Source organism: Vicugna pacos, chromosome 29, assembly GCF_048564905.1.
Source record: "Vicugna pacos chromosome 29, VicPac4, whole genome shotgun sequence".
NCBI classification, from domain to species: domain Eukaryota; kingdom Metazoa; phylum Chordata; class Mammalia; order Artiodactyla; family Camelidae; genus Vicugna; species Vicugna pacos.
Genome location: NC_133015.1, coordinates 16,706,080 through 16,722,417, shown reverse-complemented (window position 1 = coordinate 16,722,417; position 16,338 = coordinate 16,706,080). Strand labels below are relative to the sequence as shown.

The following is a 16,338-nucleotide window of genomic DNA, read 5'->3' as shown; positions in this document are numbered from 1 at the left end:
GCAACGCTCACCCCAGAGCTCCCGGCTTCGCTGGGTCTGCATCGCCCTTCAGCTGCTTCCCCGCGCTAACCCGGCGTCTGCCCGCCTCCTTTCACAGGTGCGGATCCTTGCTCTTCACCTCGCTTCTTAAACTCGGTGCCAGAGCCAGCTCCAGGAGGACCCAGCCTCCCCCAGCAAGGAAGGAGGAAGGTTTTTCTGGTCATGTGTGATAATTCTACGAGGCTTCTCCTCAGACACGGGTGAGGTCAGAGTCCCTGAGGCCTAACAGCGATGGACCCTACGTCCGGCGAGCAGGAACAACTTTGGTGTCTTCATGGAAGGATCTGAAGGTAAGTTTGCGTTTGGGAGATTCGGGAAGTCTGAGAACAACTCAGTGGGGAGTGAGGATTGGTGGTGAGCATCAGCGTTTTTGGGGTTCATTTAAATTGCATTTTACTCTTTGTACGTAGTTTTCTACATTTGTCTCAAATGATAACATTTGTATATACTTATATAAACTAACCATAGGTCTGCTTGGGTTTATATATTTTTTCATCCCTGGATCCCCGAGGAATGTGAGCAAAAATGAACATCATGGAAATATGTTTTCCATAGAGGATAATATTAGATTACATATGCTGGCATTTTACATTTTATGTTCTGTCTGGGTAGCAGACTTTTAAAATAATAATTAGATACTACTCCAGTGGGTACTTTGCAAAGCACTAAAATATTAAATAACTTGTATGTTTAACTTATTAGCTGGAACACTGGTATCTACATTCCTCTGCCTTTTCTTTCGGGTGTATCACTATGGTCTAGTCTGCCCTCAAAGTGCAGATACAGGAGCGCTTTCCCACCCTAAGGGTCTTAGGATGCTGCAGAGGTGGGTCTTCATTGCAGATATCCTGGAGCCCGTGGGCAGTCCCTACAGGCCTGGAGCTTAGTTGCTATAAAGCCAGTGGCGTGGCTGCCTCTTGAAGCCCACTGAGATGCTGGAGTTGTTCCCCAGCTGGCACGGCTCGGAGCATTCTCTTGCAGCCCCTTACATTCAATGCCTTCCGCAGTTTCCTAACGCCAGCACTTCTAGGGGACTCATCTCAAGAGGTCAACAGGGATCTCTGACCTCAAGCCCGCTTTTCCTGATCCTCCCTCTAGTCATTCCCCTCAGACATGAAAAGCATCCAGCACCCTTCCTGCCCTTGAGAGTGGGGGATGGGGTACTAACTTCAGGGCTTTACAGGCAATTTCAGAGAAAAGAAAGGGAAATACACTTTAAATTCCCTGCCATAGAGCCGAATGTTTTGAATATGTGAAAATGAAAGCAATTTGACTTACTCGAAGTTCTAGAGCAAACAACTAATGTGTGGTGATAAAAATCAGAACAACGGTTTCTTCTGGTGGTGAGGGGAGGTTGACTGGAAAGGGGCTTGAGGATCTCTTCTGGAGTGAAGGAAATGTTTTGTATCTTGATGGGGTGGGGGTACACGTTTGTCAAAACTTACTGAAATGTGTATTAGAGATCTATATGTTTTATGTACATTTAAAAAGAAAACAGGATGACAGTTCAAAAATGAAAAAAAAATGACTGTAAAAGTAAATCAGGAAGGATTTAGATTTCAGAATCGTTTTGTTTTAATTGTCTGACTCAACTAGGGACGGTTGTGGGAAAGGACCCACTGTCAGCATGTGGCTGTAGTAAGAGATATAAAAATTTTTTTAATCTATAGTTAATTATTTCTTAATAGAAATCTAGAACCTTGCGTGAAACATAAGGCTCTTGGAACAAAAGATTGTTTTCACGTTTCATTGTGGGATTTGGTACACATTTCTTTAGCTTTTGTCTTCAGCTGACACTCAAGATTTCTGCCTACAGGGTGCACGGGTGACTCTATTCTGTTTGACTGTGTTAAGTGACCACCAATTAGTGTATGCCCTTGACAGGCAAGGGGAGGTCACTCAGACACCAATCACCACGTGACCTCAGTGGTGAGATGGGTAGAGTGGTAATTTCTAAAATTATTATGGATTAGATGACGTAGCCCTGTGGAGGATGCTGACTGATGGCCAGATCAGAACACTTATGTATGGATGCCAGAAAAACTCGGGACACAGGATGAAATAAATGTTCAATTTGAATCAGATAAGCAACAAATAATTTTTTAGTATAAGTAGGGATGGAGATAGTTATATATCACTTGCATAAGTGGGATATATACATGGGACATACCTGCAAGGACACGATTATACTAAAAATTTACTTTTTTATCTGAAATTCAAATTTAACTGGTGTCCTGTATTTTTATTTGCTAAATCTGGCAACTCTATGCTTGGGGTATGCTGAAAGGGCAGAATTTTTTTGTTTGTTGTTTTTTTACTTGGCAAAAATCAGAGGCACAGATTATCTGAGCCTGTGGTTCTCAAAATTTAGCTTGCATCAAAATCACCTGCAGTCCTTATTAAGCCAGACAATTGAGCCCAAATTTCTGATACAGCAAGTCTGGGGTGAGGCCCTGAAAATGTTCATTTTTAACACTCCCAAGCGTTGCTGGTGTTGATTTCAGGCATCACATCTGAGAACTAATGATTGAAGGCAATGTGTTACAGCTGTACGTGCCAGGACTGCTAGAAACACTTTGTTAATGCATCCTGTCCATTGCCATTCTGCCCAGCACACTAAACTCTGCATCATTAATGAGGGACAACAATCAAACATATCGTGTATTGTCATGTAGTAGCAATAAGCCTTTTATTTTATATGGTTGCCTATGTTTCCAGACTTGATGGCCACTCTGTAGGTAAGTTATTTGCCTCTGTAGTGAATGGATTGCCTTTTAATGAGTGTGATGTTAAAATTCCGTATTAAAATTAGAATAAATTAAAATTTTGATAAACCCATAGAACAGTAATACCTGAGAGACTTGGTTAAATTATATGCCAAATAAATATTTAACAAGGTTAGACACCAGAAATTATTTAGATTTTATTAAATACCATCACAATTTCCCTAGTGAAGTAGATACACATAGCCTCTGCACAACCGCAGGATTTTTGGAGGACCCAGAATGGAATTTCCACATCATGACTTTTTTCTTGGAGGAAAATAAGAGGGATTTGCTTGTGTGTTTTGTGGAGCCTGAACATATTGAAATGTTTTAACGTAACCTTAAAGCTGACATTTTACATTTCTGCCATCAGGATGATTGGGGCTTATTTCTGTTTCTTTTTGCTTTTCTGTTTATTGACCTATTAAAATTGATGTGGATTTCCTCTTTTGAGGGAGAGAAATACATAGGGGAAAAAAGTGGAAGAAGGATACCAGTATATTTTGCTAGGTGTCCAAGTCCTTTGGCCACTTTTTGGAAATTGTTGATCTACCACAAATGCACATAAAATGTAGAAATAAATATATAAATATAAAAATATTAGAGATATGCACTGAAGTGTATATGAGTGAAATATATCTAAGATCTGCTTCAAAATACTGCAGTAAGAAATTCAGAGGAGGAACAGTGAAATGTTTGGCAAAGTAAAATGGTGATAATTGCTGAGACTGGGTGATGGGAGTGTGAAGTTTATCATATTATACCACCTTTGTGTGTTTAGAAATTTCTGTAAGTTAAAAAAACTCAATGCCTTGTCTTATAGTCTCAGCTTTGCCATTAATTAGTCAAGAAACCAGACTCAAATCTTAAAAATACAGTGTCTCACTTTTTACAAATGACCATCTTGCAAATAATCAGCAAGTAATTACTGAGCTAGGCTTAACTGTGCAGGTAGCATTCTGAGGTTACTCTCTAAATTCCCAAGGATGTTGTCAGTTTACCAGAATGAACAATTTACGTTATTAAACTAAAACCCCTTTTTAAGTATTATCACAGAATTCATTGTTGAACTTCTTAGAGTACAAATGCTTGCTTGGAGCACTTGGTAAATAAAAGTTCCCGAAGACTTTTTTTTCATGTTTAAAAATAGTTATTTGGGTTAGGTGTCTGCTGAGAGAGCAGTTACTCAGACTCCCACGTGAGACTAGGACAGGGTAAAAAAGTAGCATGTTACAAATCTTGGCTCCTTTTGTGTTTCGGAGGTAAAAGCAAAACGGCCTTTAAGGTTTTAATCATACCATCTGTATCTACTACATGGTAATAATATAATTTAACTCCCCCAAAGGCAGGTAAAGACAGAAGGACACACGTAAAGGTTAAGAATATGCAAGCTTGTGTGTCTCTTGCTGTGTATGCTCGAGCATGAATGATGTGGAAAATCTGGAACACAGTCCAGGCATGGCTGTGTGGCACACTGCCAGCCCAGGGGAAAGGATGTTCCTCTTTTTGTGGACCAGAAGCCGTGGCATGGTTCAGGACCAGAAATGGCTTGTGGCCGGAAGGTCTTGGGGGCGGGAGTGTGTGACCACGTGCCTGGCCATCAGTGGAGGGGTTTGCTGTATGTGTTTCAGTGACACTGAAGAGCAGGAACCATGAGACATTGTAAATCAGGAGGAGGGGTCGCTTTGCAGCCAGTGGAGCAGGGTAGACACAGGTGCCATGTGATAAACGTCCTTACCCTCCTGAATCTCTAGAAATTCCTTCTTGTGGTTATTAAGCAACTATTCCCTGACAGAAGGTGCATTCTGTGCAAAGAGGACTAAAATCCTTTCATCATGTGGTGTGTTTGAGTTAACTGTATCCCTTCTGTTCTGCACCGAATGTGGGTGTGTCCCCGCCACCTGCAAATTCATATGTTGAAGCCCTAACCCCCAGTGTAGATGTATTTGGAGATGGGGCCTCTGAGGAAGCAATTTAGGTTAAATAAAGTCATAAAGGTAGAGCCCTGATCCAGTAGGATTTGTGTCTTTATGAGAAGTGACCTCAGAGAGTTCGCTCCGTCTGTCTCCCTTGCTCCATGCCGTGCACCAAAGAAAGGCAAGGTAGCTGCCTGCAAGCCAGGAGGAGAGGCCTGACCAGAAACTGAATCAGCTGGAACCTTGGTCTTGGACTCTTAGCCTCCAGATCTGTGAGAAAAACGTGTTTGTTATTTAAGCCACCCAGTCTCCGGCATTTTATTATGGTTGCTGGGACTGACTGATAACCCCCCAAAAGGCAGTTAGATGAGAGTGCTTCCTTGTGGGGCCCACCAGAGGGGTCGGAGTGGAGAGACCTATCTGGAAAGGCAGGTCAGAGTTGGGTGCTTCCGCTGGGGATGGGATGGTGGTAGTGGGATTTCCTGAGCAGTCGGAGGCATTAGAGGATGCTGGCTAGTCTAGCTGCCAGGAGAGATGGCACTGGTGATCAATTTATGCCTTCCTTATGATTTCCCTCCTGAATCACCTTGGCAGGAGGCCGTAGCAATCAGAGTCATTGCTCAGTAAACCTTTGGGTAAAGCATGAGTTCCTTTGGGACGTGGATTTGCGATGGCACGTTGCTTATTTGTCATACAGGCAGAATGGTAAATGTATCCGGTAACTATTTCAGTCTTGTTAGTGTAAGCTTTCGAGAATAAAATCTTTATTACTCTGGAGTACTGAGTAGAGATATTTTCTCCCATCAAAGCCTATATTTAAATGATTTCTTCTTCCTTTTAGATGAGATATGTATTGAAATATTTTTCTTCTAAGTTGACTTACTTTGTCAACAGTGTGCTATAGAAAAAAATTTCCTGTAGTTAAACAAGGTGTCCAGTAGCTTGATTGTGATAAAACTGGATGAAGATGGACCCTTAATGATCATGTACCCATCTTCAGTGAAGATCTCTGTAAGCTCTGATTAGGTTAATAGCCCCCACCCGCCACCTCCATCCAAGTCCAGTAAAATCTGCCTGCATCTCCTACCTTATGTTCTTACATTTTAGTAAAATTTAGAAAAGGTTGCTCAGTATGAATGTGAGGGTCAGGCCCTTTGCTGACATTTTTCATATGTTACCTACTTTAATCCTCACCGTAGACCCGCAGGACAGGCCTTGGCATCCCTATTTTACAGATAAAAACTAAAGGAGGACTTCTCTGGAGATTTAAAGACCTAGGCTTGCTGATCACAATCTTCTTTCTCTTGTAAATATAAAGCCAAACATAGTTCTTGTCTCATGTGTCCTCTCTTGACGAGAGAAATTACATTTGGAATTTTGAAAATACCTTTCTTCCATGGTCTACTCATGTATTTTCATTAATATTTTGGAAACAAAACCTTATTTTGAAGTAAAAGCCACTGATTAAAATCTATGAGTAACATTATGCAGCAAATAATGCTTGGGCTCTAGAAAATCAGAGTAAATATGGAAAACTGAGCCATTATTCTCATATGCAACCCAAAAAGAGTTTTAATGAAACATTTTGTGTGGCACCAGAAATTGGCGCTGGCTGACTGATTAAACAGGAAAGGAGTTTATTATGTAAATATTTGTGGGAGAACCAGCCCAAAGCGAAATCTGGGGACGATGTCCAACTGCAGGCAGTTGAGCAGACCTGCTGAGTTTAACCACAGCCTCCACCACATCAGCACTGCTGCTGCCCCCGCCCCGCCACTGCTGTTTCTGCAGCATGAATTTGGCTGCCATTTTTGCCACCCCATGGATTCTGTGTGGCGCCTCCTTTCTCAAGTTGCTCTCTTCTTTTTCTTTAAAAAAAAAAAATTCCTACACTGATTAAAAAAAAATCTCTTTATGATTATATGAGATCTACCCTCTTAACAAATTAAGTATACATTCCAGCATTGCTAACTCTAGGCACAATGCTGTAAACAGATCCCTGGAGCTTCTATAACTGAAACTTATTACTGTTGAATAGCAGCTCTCACTTCTGAACCTATTCTCATTAGGGGAGCCTGAGTCATGCTTGTATGCTGCAAACGATATTACTGCTGGGTTCCATCTTGGGAAGACAGGATTCTTAAGACTTCATATTCCCTAGGCAAGGCAGGGCATTCTAAGGTGTGAGCCACACAAATTATAATAAATATCCAGTGAGACTTTAATGTTTACAAAATTAGGATCCAAATGGTTTATTCTCAAATAATGATATAGTCAAAAGAATATGGCCCACTAATTTCAAAGTCTTTGTTGAATACCACAAAAGCCATATATAATCTTCGACGATAATTCTTTAAGTTCCTTCTTTACTCCTGTCCATCATCCTACAAACTGCAGCTGCCCGAGCCTCCTGGCCTTAAAATCCCTAGGAAATTCCCATTCCTGTCTAAGGAGCCCCCTGCTCCCCTTCTGCCTTCTCACCTTTCCTCCCAGTTCCCCATTACAAAAGCTCAAGACCTCAGGAACAGGTCTACTAAGAAAGGACCGACCTTGGAGGGAGGCAGAGGAAAGAGATTAAGACAGGCAAAAGTAGAGTTCTCTGTAGCCCTTAAAAGAAGGGGAATGGTAGGGGAAGAGGGTGGTGCACTAAAAATTTGTATCCAGTCATAAGGGAACACTTACTAGTGATACTTACACACTTGGATTAATGTACTGGTCTTAATAAAATATGCAGATTGCTGTAAGATCTGTGGTTGAAATGTTGATTGTGATTCAAAGTCTTCTTTATAAAAGCAGCTTAGCTAAAGATGATAAATAAAAAGGAACAGACTCCCAAGTATTTTAAAGGAAATAGAAAGGCTAGTGTTCCCATTTATGAGTCTAAAAATTAGATTTCAAGCTCCCAGTACAGAATTACTTCTTTAGTAGTAACTCACAGTTACAATTATCATAAATAATTGATTCTCGGACACCCCTAGGGAGCTCAGGACTACCTCTTCAGGATCCTCATGTATCTCCCATGATCGTTGGTGACAGGTGCAGAGACACTTCAAATATTCATTCTTTTGTGAGATTCTGTTGACCCTGTCCCAGAGCCTTTAGAATGTCTATTCATGTTTGGTGCTCTACCAAATGAAAACCTTAGACAATATTCCTGACCAATATTGCTTGAGATAGACAGCTGGATCTTAATACATTCAGTAACAGTTTCTGCTGAGCAGATATCAGATAGCCTCCCTTAGAATATTGAATACAGCTTTTAATTACTGAAGAATTCTACCTGGGATGGCAGGGACCTGCGCTTCTTGCCAGAAGTACAGCTATAATAGAAATTCAATAACTGAACCTAATACCAGTCACTCGGTGGTTGTGAATTATTTCCTCCAGAGCATGTACCCGGAACTGCTGGGTCACTTTCGTGGTAGGGTTGGGTATTCCTGCTACTTTTTAAACTTCTTCCCAAACGGAAGCATTTACTCTTAAGTCAGTTTAAAACTTAGAACACATTATTTCAGTGTTTTGTGGGAAGCTATCCTCTTAGTTGAACTCATAACTAAATTATAAGGTGGATAGCATTCCAGAGTCTATAATGTCTTGAGTTATTTGATGTGCTTCTCTCCCCAAGCCTGGGCTGGTGAAATAAGGCAGATGCACTGGGGCAGAAACTCCCACAGGAGAAAGAGGAAGTGGTCCTAGAAGTCCTAACTGCAGAAACACAGCGTGGGGATCGGCAGCACATTGGAAATGAAGAATTAAGCGTCTGCTTTAGAAGAACTTCAAGTTGTCTTTATTTTCATGTGCATTGTTCAGGTGTCTTAGCAGTTCTTAGTGCCATTTGCTTTGTGAAGTATATTAGGTATTCAGTGTGGCTGTTTCCAGGTTTATTATGCAATATTCTGATTCTGATTCATAAAAATATTCCATTAAATGCAATCGCTCATGTAATTACTTTGCTTAATCTACAGCATACTTTAATTAACTTTGCATAGAATTCTGATTTAATCAATTAGACTTGATCTAGTATAACTTAGCTGTAAATACTTTCCATGACGCCGCAGCCCCAAATCATTATCGGGAGCTAAGGTAATATATGACCCTACCTAAAACAAACAAATTTCCTAAGTTAAGAAAAGCAAATCATAATTTAAACTATAATGTTTGTATTTTAAAAAGTAAACTATAATGAGCAGATCATTCTGTTTTCATTAGTGGTCTATTAAAAACAATCTCGTTGGGAGTGCCAGAACTTAAAAAGTAGGTTTTATTTGCATCTATTCCGAAAGCCTTGAGAACAAAAGAGTGAACTCAAGCAAGAGTCACCACGTTTTGACTTAGTAAACAGACTCATTAACAGCAATGTCTCATGATACTTGTTCACTGTTCTGGGTTGAGTTTTGTCTTCCCACAAAAAGATACATTGAAGTTCCAACTCCCTCAGGACCTCAGGATGTGACTTTATTTGGAAATAGGGTCATTGCAGATGTAATTATTTAAGCTGAGATCTTACAGGAGTAGGGTGGGCTCCCAATCTGATATGGCTGGTGGCCTTAGAAGAAGACCGCTGTGTGATGACACAGACACACACAGGGCTATGAGAGAGGAAGGCTGAGTTTGAAGTTAAGCAGCTGCAAGCCAAGGAGCACTACAGATAGCTGGCAACCAACCAGCAACTAGGAAGAGGCAAGGAAGGATTCTCCTGCAGGTTTCAGAGGGAGCACTGCCCTGCTGACACCTTGATTTTGGACTTCTAGCATCTTAGAACTGTGGGAAAACAAATTGCTGTTTTAAGCAACCCAATTTGTGATGCTTTGTTACGGCAGACCTTGGAAACAAAAACACTCCCTAAAACTAAGCTGAGAGCTACAACTCAGCATAACCAGAATCTGTAAAATTACTATTAATAAAAGTGGGGGATGGGGGATTATATCTTGTTAAACTATTTTTAATTTATTTTTATTTTTTCTACTTTTTTAAAACATCTTTTTATTGAGTAATAGTCATTTTACAATGTTGTGTCAAATTCTAGTGTAGAGCACAATTTTTCAGTTATACATGAACATACATATATTCATTGTCATATTTTTTTTTTCGCTGTGAGCTACCACAAGATCTTGTATATATTTCCCTGTGCTATACAGTATAGTCTTGTTTATCTATTCTACATTTTGAAATCCCAGTCTGTCCCTTCCCACCCCCTGCCCCCTTGGCAATCACAAGACTGTACTCTATGTCCATGAGTCTGTTTCCATTTCGTATTTGTTTTGTTTTGTTTTTTTTAGATTCCACATATGAGTGATCTCATCTGGTATTTTTCTTTCTCTTTCTGGCTTACTTCACTTAGAATGACATTCTCCAGGAACATCCATGTTGCTGCAAATGGCGTTATGTTGTCAGATTTTATGGCTGCGTAGTATTCCATTGTATAAATATACCACCTCTTTATCCAGTCATCTGTTGATGGACATTTAGGCTGTTTCCATGTCTTGGCTATTGTAAATAGTGCTGCTATGAACATTGGGATGCAGGTGTTATTTTGAAGTAGGGTTCCTTCTGGATATATGCCCAGGAGCGGGATTCCTGGGTCATATGGTAAGTCTATTCCTAGTCTTTTTTTTTTTTTTTTGATTTCACTTTGTTTTATTTATTTAGTTATTATTCATTTTTTTTATTGAAGTAAAATTTTATTGAAGTAAAAACATAAAAATAACCTTTCAAAAGAGTACAATTAGTGGCATTTAGTACATTTTCAAAGTTCTACAACCACCACCTCTACCTGGTTCCAAAACATTTTCAACACTGTCAAGGGAGACTCCATACCCATGATGCAGGCATTCCCTATTTCTTCCCTTCTCCAGCCCCTGGACCTAATCTGCTTTCTGTCTCTATGGATTTAACTATGCTGGATATTTCATACAAATGGAAGCATATAATTACATGACCTTTTGTGTCTGGCTCCTTTCACTTAGCATTTTGAAGTTCTTCAGGATGTAGCATGTATCAGTACTTCATTTCTTTTTATGGCTGAATAATATTTTGTATTATGGATATACCATGTTTTGTTTGTCTTTTCAGCCACTGATGGAAATTTTGGTTGTTTCCACCTTTTGGTTATTGTGAATAATGCCACTATGAACATTGGTGTACAAGTATCTGTTTGAATACCTGTTTTCAATTATCTTAGGTATGTACCTAGGAATTTCAGATCACATGGTAGTTGTATGTTTAACTTTTTGAGGAGTCACAAACATTCCTAGTCTTTTGAGGAATCTCCATACTGTTTTCCACAGTGGCTGCAACAAACTGCATTCCCACCAGCAGTGTAGGAGGGTTCTCTTTCCTCCACAGCCTCTGCAGCATTTGTCATTTGTGGACTTTTGAATGATGGCCATTCTGACTGATGTGAGGTGATACCTCATTGTAGTTCTGATAATTAGTGATATTGAGCAGTTTTTCATGTGCCTATTGATCATTCGTATGTCTTCCTTGGAGAATTGCTTGTTTAGGTCTTCTGCCCATTTTTGGATTGGGTTGGTTGTTTTTTTTTTCTTTTTAAGTCGTATGAGCTGCTTATATATTCTGGAGATCAAGCCTTTGTCTGTTTCATTTGCAAAAATTTTCTCCCATTCCGTAGGTTGTCATTTTGTTTTGCTTATGGTTTCCTTTGCTGTGCAAAAACTTGTAAGTTTAATTAGGTCCTATTTGGGTTTTTTGCTTTTATTTCTATTGCTTGGGTAGACTGTCCTAGGAGAACATTTTTGAGATGTATGTCAGATAATGTTTAGCCTATATTTTCTTCTAGGAGGTTTATTGTATCTTGTGTTTAAGTCTTTGATCCATTTTGAGGTTTTTTTTTTGTGTATGGTGTAAGGGAGTGTTCTAGCTTCATTGATTTACATGCTGCTGTCCAGTTTTCCCAGCACCATTTGCTGAAGAGATTGTCTTTATTCCACTGTATATTCTTGCCTCCTTTGTTGAAGATTAGTTGACCAAAGCTAAACTATTTTTTAAAATGTAGGTGCCGTTTTTAGTTTGAAGTTTACTTTTACATTCCTAAGCAAGTATAGATTGATAAATTTAACATGTTTTGTTTCCAGCACCCCCTCCTCATACACAGCGCCTAGTAGAGTGCCTTGATCATAAATCATGCATCAGTACATCTTGTAGCTTAATTTAAAAAGATTAAAAATGAAAATAGCCTATAAATATTGAAATACCCACTTATAGAACTTGAGCTGTAAAATATATATAGTGCTACCGAAATGTGAGAATAATCATTGAAAAGAACTTACATGAGGTTCTTCAAGGTAAAATTCTATCCTGAATCTGTATGTAGATAATAAACTATATACTAGCTAGTTTGTAGACTATTCAGATTCTATATTTTTCTGTTGCCCTCATTTTGACTTTGAAAAAATTACTCTCAGCATCTACATTATGTGAAGGGCAAGGAAAAGTAAAATAATACAAATTTAAGTTCTTGGTATTAACTTGCTAACAGATCTTATTGCATAGGGCATAGAATAGGTAGAAATTTAAAATACAGTAAAAAAAAAGTGAATTTCAGGGATTATCTGTAAATTCCTTTTTTTCCCCCCTGAATATTCAAGAGTTGACTACTGTTCGGTTGTTACAGGAGTGATGTTTGGAAAGGCATCCATAGACACTAGCAAAGAATCTGGACACAGACAGCTCCCAGAGCAGGGGATACACTGCGCACTCCCAGTCAAAGGGAAAAGTTTCCTCACGGGTCCGTGAAAGTTGCCAGATGACCGCGGTTGATTGTGTGAGTCTTTGACAGGTTCTTTGAGAAGCAGCCCCTTCCCATTTTGGGGAGTCTTCATAAATCTCCTGCTCTCCTTGTTGTTTCTGGACACTTTTGGCTTTCACCTGTTCTGTGGGTAGAAATAACTAGTATAAGGCAGCCCTCTCAGCCCCAGGTCATCTCTGAGCATTTACTGCCAGATGGGATGCACTGAAGTCCCAGGTGTGGTGTTCCTCAGCAGGACTGAGCCTCAAGCCTGCCTGAGACCATTCCTGCAAACATGTAACTGGGACTACAACAAGATAGAAAGATAATTTAGATTTGTAAAACATAGACAAAACTACTATTTCCTGACTACTATATTCTAGGTTCTAGGCTAGGCATTCCACATACAATCTCATTTAATATTTCTTTTAAATTTAATTTTGATTATTTTTATTGAAACAATGTACATTTGATAAACATCAAAAAGACTGGATGGTGAGCAGTTGGGAGTGTTTTAAAAAACCAATCTTCCTTTTAAAAGGAATATACTCTATGATATTTTTTATCATTAAAAAAAGTCAAATAATATGATAAAGCTTATATTAAAAACAGCAGTTCTCTGCTCCATCCTGCCTTACTCTCAGTTCCCTCCCATTAGCCCAATAATTCTTAATCATTAAAATTAATTCTTCTAGTACTTTATTTCTAAAAAACATTCGGATACTGATTTTTTTTTTCCCTCCAGTTTTAAATGTTGTCTATTGACTTATTATGGCAGATGAGGAGTTAACCCTTTATACCCCCTCCTGTCACATACATTTACTTCTTTCTATCCTTTTACATTTATATCACAGTTATTGGCTTAGTCAGTAATTAGGGCTAACATTTTAACTATATAAATATTATTTATAGCTAAGTCATAAATAAAGTAGGCTGTGATTTTATTTCTTCTCTTGAATAACTCATTGTCTTCACCAGGGTTAACAATTGCTTTTTTTTGTTTGCTTGGTTTCTGTACTTTTATTATTAAATTAAAAAACTGAAGTATAGTTGATTTACAATGTTGAGTTAGTTTCAGGTGTACAGCAAAGTGATCCTATTCAATTACACATACACACACATACATAATCTTTTTCAGATTCCTTTCCATTATAGGTTAATACAAGATACTGAATGTAGTTCCCTGGGCTATACTGTAGGTCTTTGTTGTTTATCTCTTATAGATAGTAATGTGTATATGTTAATCCCAAACTCCTAATTTCTCTCTTCCCAACCTCCTTCCCCTTTAGTAACCATAATTTGTTTTCTATGTCTGTGAGCCTATTTCTGGTTTGTAAATCAGTTTATTCATACCACATATAAGTGATACCATCTTATATTTGTCTTTCCTAAATTTTTTGATAGAAGTAGAAGTCTGCACATGTTTAAGTGTTCTGTTCATATTTATCTTGGAGAATTTCATCTGAAGCCTTCAGTTCTCTTCCTCCTATTCCAAGGTAGTTGTTCTCTAAGCCTGGCATTTGCTCTTACTGGGATTTTTCCTTTCACCGTTATCTTGATTCCCCCCCCCACCCCAATTCCTTTCTCCTATGTTGGATTTCCTATTTTCTGGGATCCTACATCATTCTCTTAGTTTACTCCCTCATTTTGGTAAAGCATATCCTTCAGAAGTTTCCTGAGAAAGATACATATCTAGGACCTTGGTTGTACAAAAATGTCCATATTCTACCCTCACGTTTCATTGATTGTTTTGCTGGGTATAGATTTTTTAGGACAGAAATTTCCTGCAGAATTCTGATGGCATTTCTCCATCTTCAAGCCTCAGTGGTGCTGTTGAGAAGTTTCATTCTAACTCTAGTCCTCATTCCTTTATCTGTGACTATTTGTTTTTTGTTTTTTTCTCTCTCTGGGAGTGTTTAGGCTCATTATCCTGGTGTTCATGATGTGTTTTGGTCAGATAAATCCGCTAAGAGGATTTGCAGTTGCTTCTACCAAATACTTGGAGAGTATAATTTGACCAATCTGGGATTTATCAGAAGTAAAACTCTTGGCTAGAGGTTTATCAGACCAGTCAGGTAGTAGGAATTTGGGCTGCAAAACTGGGTGAGGGCTGACTTGTGTTTCCAAATTCTCAGTAGCAATTGCTCCCCTCTCTACTCTTGCCAAGATTTTAAATAGTCTATTTTCGGTGTGGTCCACTGGAAGTGGCATGGTGTTTGCTTGTAGTTTGTCCTTACACTGAAGGATTAGCAGGAGGAGAATCTGCTAGTGGACTCCCCACCTTGGAGTAGCACTGGGCTTTGTTCTCTGCTCCCATTCCCCGAAGTGCTATGAAAACCAGAGTCTGCACTCAGCTGGTCTGACACACACTCTCAGGGTAACAGTGCACCTCTTACCTTTCCAGGACCCTGCCTTCACTTCATGTCCAGTCTGAGATTTCCTTACTTTTTTTATATGATGTTTCAAAGATAAATTTTAAAAAATTGTGTTTTGTCCAGAAGTTTTAGTTATTTCCAGCAGTCCCGACCCTTATCCTGTCATATTCCTGGACGTGGGAGACTATATCACCTTTTTAAGCCTCAATTTCCTCATTTGAAAAATGGGGATGATAATAGAATTTGAGGAATTGGTGAGATTATTAGTAAGTATAAATCTCTTAACACTCTGTGGAATCTCAATGTTTACTCTTTTTTTTTTAAGTGGTATTTTCAGAGTCTGAATCTAAGTGCTCTTCCTTGCTACATTTTTATAGGTCCTTGGTGTGCTAATGCCAGGGGATGATGTGAATAACTCGAGGTCTTATTAAGTTGTATATTTATTAAGAAATATCATTCTTTCCATTTCAAAAATCTGCATTTCAGATGAGAACCAAGTCATTTAACATTAGTAGTCTAGATCTTAATTGAGAACGTGAGATTTATTGACATGGAATCCTCAATTTGTACATTTCTTGAGACAAAAGGGTTTGAAAATATCCCCTCCCCCCTTAAATAAGGCTAAAGGGAGAGAAAGTGGATACCTTCTCTTACAACAGACTAGGTTATACTCTAATTTCTTTTTTACCGCCATTTTTTTTTATTGCCATAGAGTGGGATTGCATGAGAGGGTCCTTTTAAAGTCCACAGATAAGTTCACTCTAAGCAGTCAACCCTCTCTTTAAAAACAATTTCCACCCACTGGCAAGCAGCTCTTGGGCAGAATCCGCTCCCTCTGGCAGTTAGCCTGACCCTTGGGCCGTCTCAGGGACACTTCTTCAGTAGATGCATTGTGATGTTCTTCACAGCCAGCATGGTCTCTGTGCAGGTGGGTTTGATAAGCATCTCTGGGAGTAAAAATCCAAAATGCCCGGTGTCACGTAGTTCAAAAGCAAATGTGTAGGGTATTCCATTTTTGTAGGCCCAATCCATTGAGCTACCAGAGCTCACATCTAAAAGTTAAAAAAAAAAACAAAAAACAAAAAAACAAAAAAAGTCAGCTTCACTAAAGAGTCTGCATAATTTTCAAAATGTATATATAGTACTTGCTTACGAAGCTATACTAAATCTTTCCAATTAAATACCCTTTCAACAAGAACGATTTAACCGTAGTTCCTCAGCGTCAGGCTCATGGAACTTATAAATCATACCTGCTATCATCATAAATCACACCAGCCACTTTCAGTCTGGTTCTTGCCTCTGCCATCTCTGAAAACTTTGTTCTCTGTTCTGAAAACTAGTCTAAGTATTAATGCGTTTTCAGCCCAAGGACCTCAATTTCTCAGCCTCAACTCCGTTATCATTTATCTGCACCCGCACTTTATTCACCACACTGTGGACTTTTATCACTCAGTTCTCTTTCCAAGGTCTAGAATATTGAAGATCTGTTCCTAGAA

General features: G+C 39.0%; 1 protein-coding gene across 2 annotated transcripts in view; it reads right to left on the bottom strand.

Annotated features, from left to right (window-relative positions):
* Positions 1-15,365: 15,365 nt before the first annotated feature.
* Positions 15,366-16,338, bottom strand: part of CPA6 (carboxypeptidase A6) — a 181,219-nt gene continuing 180,246 nt past the window's right edge. For both annotated transcript variants that reach the window (XM_015239606.3, XM_006204710.3), the window contains one exon: positions 15,366-15,894. In XM_015239606.3, coding sequence (XP_015095092.1) covers positions 15,707-15,894 — 188 coding nt within the window. In that variant the 3' untranslated portion in view covers positions 15,366-15,706. The remainder of the gene's footprint in view (positions 15,895-16,338) is intronic.